The sequence below is a fragment of the Malaya genurostris genome, chromosome 2, assembly GCF_030247185.1.
Source record: "Malaya genurostris strain Urasoe2022 chromosome 2, Malgen_1.1, whole genome shotgun sequence".
Lineage (NCBI taxonomy): Eukaryota > Metazoa > Arthropoda > Insecta > Diptera > Culicidae > Malaya > Malaya genurostris.
The window spans coordinates 10,871,249-10,875,870 of record NC_080571.1 but is presented as its reverse complement, the minus strand read 5'-3'; the positions used below and the strand labels follow the sequence as shown (position 1 = coordinate 10,875,870).

At 47.5% G+C, this 4,622-nt stretch overlaps 1 protein-coding gene across 1 annotated transcript; it reads right to left on the bottom strand.

Annotated features, from left to right (window-relative positions):
* Nucleotides 1-233: 233 nt before the first annotated feature.
* LOC131429864 (uncharacterized) lies at nt 234-4,157 on the bottom strand. Its single transcript, XM_058594286.1, has 3 exons — nt 4,137-4,157; nt 1,315-4,081; nt 234-1,254 (listed from the first exon to the last, which is right to left on the bottom strand). The coding sequence occupies exons 1-3, from the start codon at nt 4,153-4,155 to the stop codon at nt 267-269; spliced, it is 3,774 nt and encodes a 1,257-aa protein (XP_058450269.1). The 5' UTR covers nt 4,156-4,157; the 3' UTR covers nt 234-266.
* Nucleotides 4,158-4,622: the final 465 nt, after the last annotated feature.

Here is a 4,622-nt window from a genome sequence, read left to right as displayed (position 1 = left end):
AAACAAACCGTCGATCAGAGTCAGCAGAATTGGCAATAATTTTTAAAACAGACTGATAAACCTGAGCAGCACTTAACAAATAAACCAAGGGCATTGCTGATAGCTTAATCTCTGAAGGAAATCAATAGAGTGCTCAAACGATTAGGAAGGAACTGACCAGACTGCTTTCCGGCTGGTTTCGAGTTATCTCATATTGAATTGCAGTATCTATCATCAACTGAACGTCACACCACATCACATATATTCAATAAAATCATCCATATACTTCACATTTCGATAAGCCTCACTTTTCGCCCCCATTGATCCACCTCGTCATCATCGTCTTCTGGAGACGAACTTTCTACGCTGCAATCGACATTTTCGGCGGCATCGCACCGTTGCAATTCCTCACTGAAGTACTCTCCCGGATAGCAATACGACGGTCGTCCGTGTCCTCCGATACACTCGTAGTATCCAGCACAGTTGTACGGATTCCGTACCAACACGTAATCCTCGACGCCGTAGCACGGGCTGGGCGTAGGAACTGTAGTGACGACGGTGGCACATTCGGCTTCCTCCGCAGGAACACATTCCAACAGATTCTGATCGAACAGGGTATCTTCCGGACAAGGAGACCGATAGGGATTGCCTTCGATGCAGATGTAGAACCAGTCACATTCGAGTGGATTGGCTACCTTAGTGCCAGTCGGTTTACCAACGCAAATATTCTCGATTGGAGAGGGCGTTGATTCGATTCCGTGAGGACACTCGACGTCCGGCGGGGAGGAACAACTTTGTTGGTCTTGATCGAACCACAATCCGAATGGACATATCTGAGCGAAACCAATTTCATCGATGCAGACGTAAAATTGATTACAGAATCCAGGATGAAGCACTTGGCGGCCGTTTTCCAAACCGGTACAGATTCCTTCTGTTGGTGGAACAACTGGTGGTCGATTTTCTCCCTCACAAGTCACTTCATCGACCGTTAGGCATGCCTGACGTTCTTCCGAGAACCATAAATGACTGCCGCATATTAACGGATAAGAAACTCCATCCACACACTGATAGTAACGATAGCAGTAGACATCGTTGGAGAGGTACGACAAATCCGGTACTCCATAGCATCGTTCCTCCGGAATTGGCGGCGCTGTTGAAGCGCCCAGAGGGCAGTAGACATTCTCTGGCTGATCGCATGTCTGACGATGATCATCGAACCACAAACCATCCGGACATATCTGAGGATAAGCTTCCTCGTCAACGCACAGGTAGTATCTAGAAATGAGTTGGTTCATCATCTGGTTATGTTTAATTTAGGATAGCACAAACACTTACTGATTACAGAAGTTCCAGTTCCTTTCAAAGCTGCCGTCGTGAGATCCTACGCAAATATCGGGAGTAGGAATAATTGGGCCCGGACTTCCCGGTCTAAGCTCACAGTTTACGTTGAGACTCAAATCACACATCTGACGTTCTAAATCAAACCAAAAACCGGGTCGACAGATCATCGGATATGGGACATCATCGACACACTGGAAGTACCGGTAACAGTAGAAATCATTCCTGACCAACCCGAAATTGGGGATATCTTCACATCGTTCGTATGGCGACGGAGTCGTCAGAAGGGGGGCCAACGGACAGTAGGTGTATGACGGCAAGGAACAGATTTGCTGGAATGCATCGAACCATAGTCCATCAGGGCATACCACCGAATAACCGACTTCATCGACACAAACGTAGAATTGGTTGCATGCCCGTGGTCCCCGAACTTGGCGTCCGTTCGGAACGTCCGTACAGATGCCGGGTGTCGGTGGAACAACCGGAGGGTTTGGATTGACTATACAAGTTACTTCTTCGGAATCTGCGCAAATTTGCCGATCAGGATCGAACCACAAATTGCCGGAACAGGTCATGGGGAACGGGGCTCCATCAATACACTGGAAGAATCGGTAGCAATAATTGGGACTCGGAACATACGAATAATTTGGAACATCCTCACACAGCATCCACGGGTGGGGAGCATTGGTTGTCGTAGTGGGAGGTCCCAGTTCACAAACAGTCTCCGTTGGTTCCGAGCAAGTCTGTCGGATTTCATCGAACCAAAGTCCGAAGCCACAAACTTGTGGAAATGGAACTTCGTCGATACAGGTATAAAACTGATTGCAAGCTCTTCGATTCGGTACTTGGACAGTGTTTTCTACTCCAACACAAACTCCGACCGTCGGCGGTGGTCGTGTTTGATCACCTTCGATTGAACAGGTCACTTCGGTTGAATTACGGCAGCGTTGCTGGCGTTCATCGAACCACTGTTCCATTGGGCAGATCATTGGAAACGGAGATCCACTCACACATTTGAAATAGCGATAACAATATTCCGAGTTACGAACGTACGCATTTTCCGGAATACCTTTGCACAAAGCATACGGACTATCGGTCACGGGTGGACGCACCGGAGCTAGTTTGCAACCTACACGGCCAGCAAGAGAACACGTTTGCCGATCTTCGTCAAACCAAAGTCCAACGGGACAGATAATAGGCCATCCGATTTCGTGAACACACAGGAAATATTCATTGCAGAAAGTGTGATGAGCGGTCAGAACCCCATCATCGATTCCCTCGCAACTACCGGAATGATCTGGAGGTCGAACGATTGGCGGATGGATTCCGTCACATTCTACATACTCCGATCGATCGCACGTCTGTCGGTCTACATCGAACCACATCCCATCGTGGCACACAAGTGGAAACGGAGTTCCTCCGATACATTGGATATACTGATAGCAGTAGTCTTCGTTCCGTACGAACCGGTAGTCGAATATTCCGTTGCATACCGCAAATGGATCGGGAGCTGGAGTCGTGGGACCATGAGAACAATCTACGATCAGTGGATTGTTGCAGCTTTGATTGGGTTCATCGAACCAAAGCCCCATCGGACAAATGGCGGAGAATCCAATTTGACCTACACACAGATAGTATTGATTGCAGTGCAGGGGATGCTCAACCATCACCCCGTCTTCGATGTCCGAGCAGATTCCCGGAGTAGGGGTTACCGGCGGAGGTGAATCATCGAGTTCACATAATACGGCTTCCGGATCTTCACAACTCTGAGTTTCTTCCGAAAACCACCGGTTGTCCGAACAGATCAATGGGAATGGAACTCCACGGCGACATTGATAATACTGATAGCAGAATTCGTCTCCAGCAACGTACGACAAGTTGGGAACACCATCACAGCGACTAAATGGAGTGGTAGTCGTTTCCGGCGGTATCGGTGGTCCTAGTGGACAGTTCACTACCGCAGCACGAACACACGTTTGACCGACCGCATCGAACCATAAGTTCATGGGACAAACTTTCGGCCAACCAACTCCGTTGACACAGACATAGTATTTGTTGCACGCCGTAGGATTGGCCGTTAGGGCATTGTTGGGAATGAAATCACAGACGTTTGGTGTCGGGGGATCAGTCGGTTCTCCGGGATTCAAATCACACTCCACACTGCTTCGATGGTCACACACACCTCTTGTGGAATTGAACCACTGATTATCGGGACAGATCATCGGAAAGGGATACCCATTCACACATTGGTAATAGCGATTGCAGAACCGGTCACTTGGTACCAATGCAAAATTATCTTCCATTTGACAACTAACAACTCCTGCTGGACCATGCGGACAGTTGACGTCTGCAGGATCCCTGCAAGTCCGACTGTCGGTATCAAACCACGTTCCTGATGGACAAACAACCGCAGCTCCCACTTCACCAATACAGATAAAGTATGTATTGCAAAAGTATGGATGAAGCACCAGTTCATTATCTTCGATTTCGTTGCAAATTCCCGGCACTGGAGCCGGTTTGGTCGGCTCTTCTACATCACACGTCACCAGATTCGCGCTAAGACAGCTTTGGGTTTCCTCGTCGAACCAAAGATCTCCATTGCATCTCATCGGATATGCAAATCCTCCCACACATATAAAATACCGATAGCAGTAGTCTTCATCCTTCACAAGCGAAAATTCTGGACGGTCTGCACACAGCTCTTCATTTTCGGCAGCGATGCTTCGAACAATCACCAATACTAGAGTAGCCACCGTCCATGACACTATCAAGGAAAAAAGTTTTCTGATTACCAGTCTGTTCACCAAATAACCACTTACCTTTGATAACTCGATTCATGTCTGACCTACAAAACGAAACTGACCATTACCGCACAATCCAATCGTACTTAAATAGTCCCCCGAGCCAATGGCTATGGCTTATCGTGTGAACTGCAATTGATAGAAGATGACATAAAACAATCCAACCCAAAAAAAAAGATAAGCAGTTGGTCGTTGTAACCGAATCGTCCGGATGTACCACCTTCCCGTCGCATTACGTACCTTCGGAGCATTCAAACTTGATTTCCCCGTAGGGTTACCACCTCGGATGCATCCCTCATCCTGCGGCAGCGATTTTATTTGGGAATTCATTTGCTTTTCCGGTATATCGAATCAAACATGTTCCTCATTATTTATTAATTAGATCTTTCTACCGAAAACTCAACCAAGCGGAAGAGGTGCGCATTGTTTTGTCTGAGTGAGCTGATGCTTTGATTAGCAATAATGTTTCAGCCGATGAGTATTATGTGCTTATTAGTGGAGACT

Excerpts from the sequence above, each read along its gene's own strand:
- LOC131429864 (XM_058594286.1), bottom strand. Across the intron at positions 1,255-1,314 it reads AACTGGAACTTCTGTAATCA|ATACTACCTGTGCGTTGACG; the intron begins GTAAGTGTTTGT and ends ACTCATTTCTAG.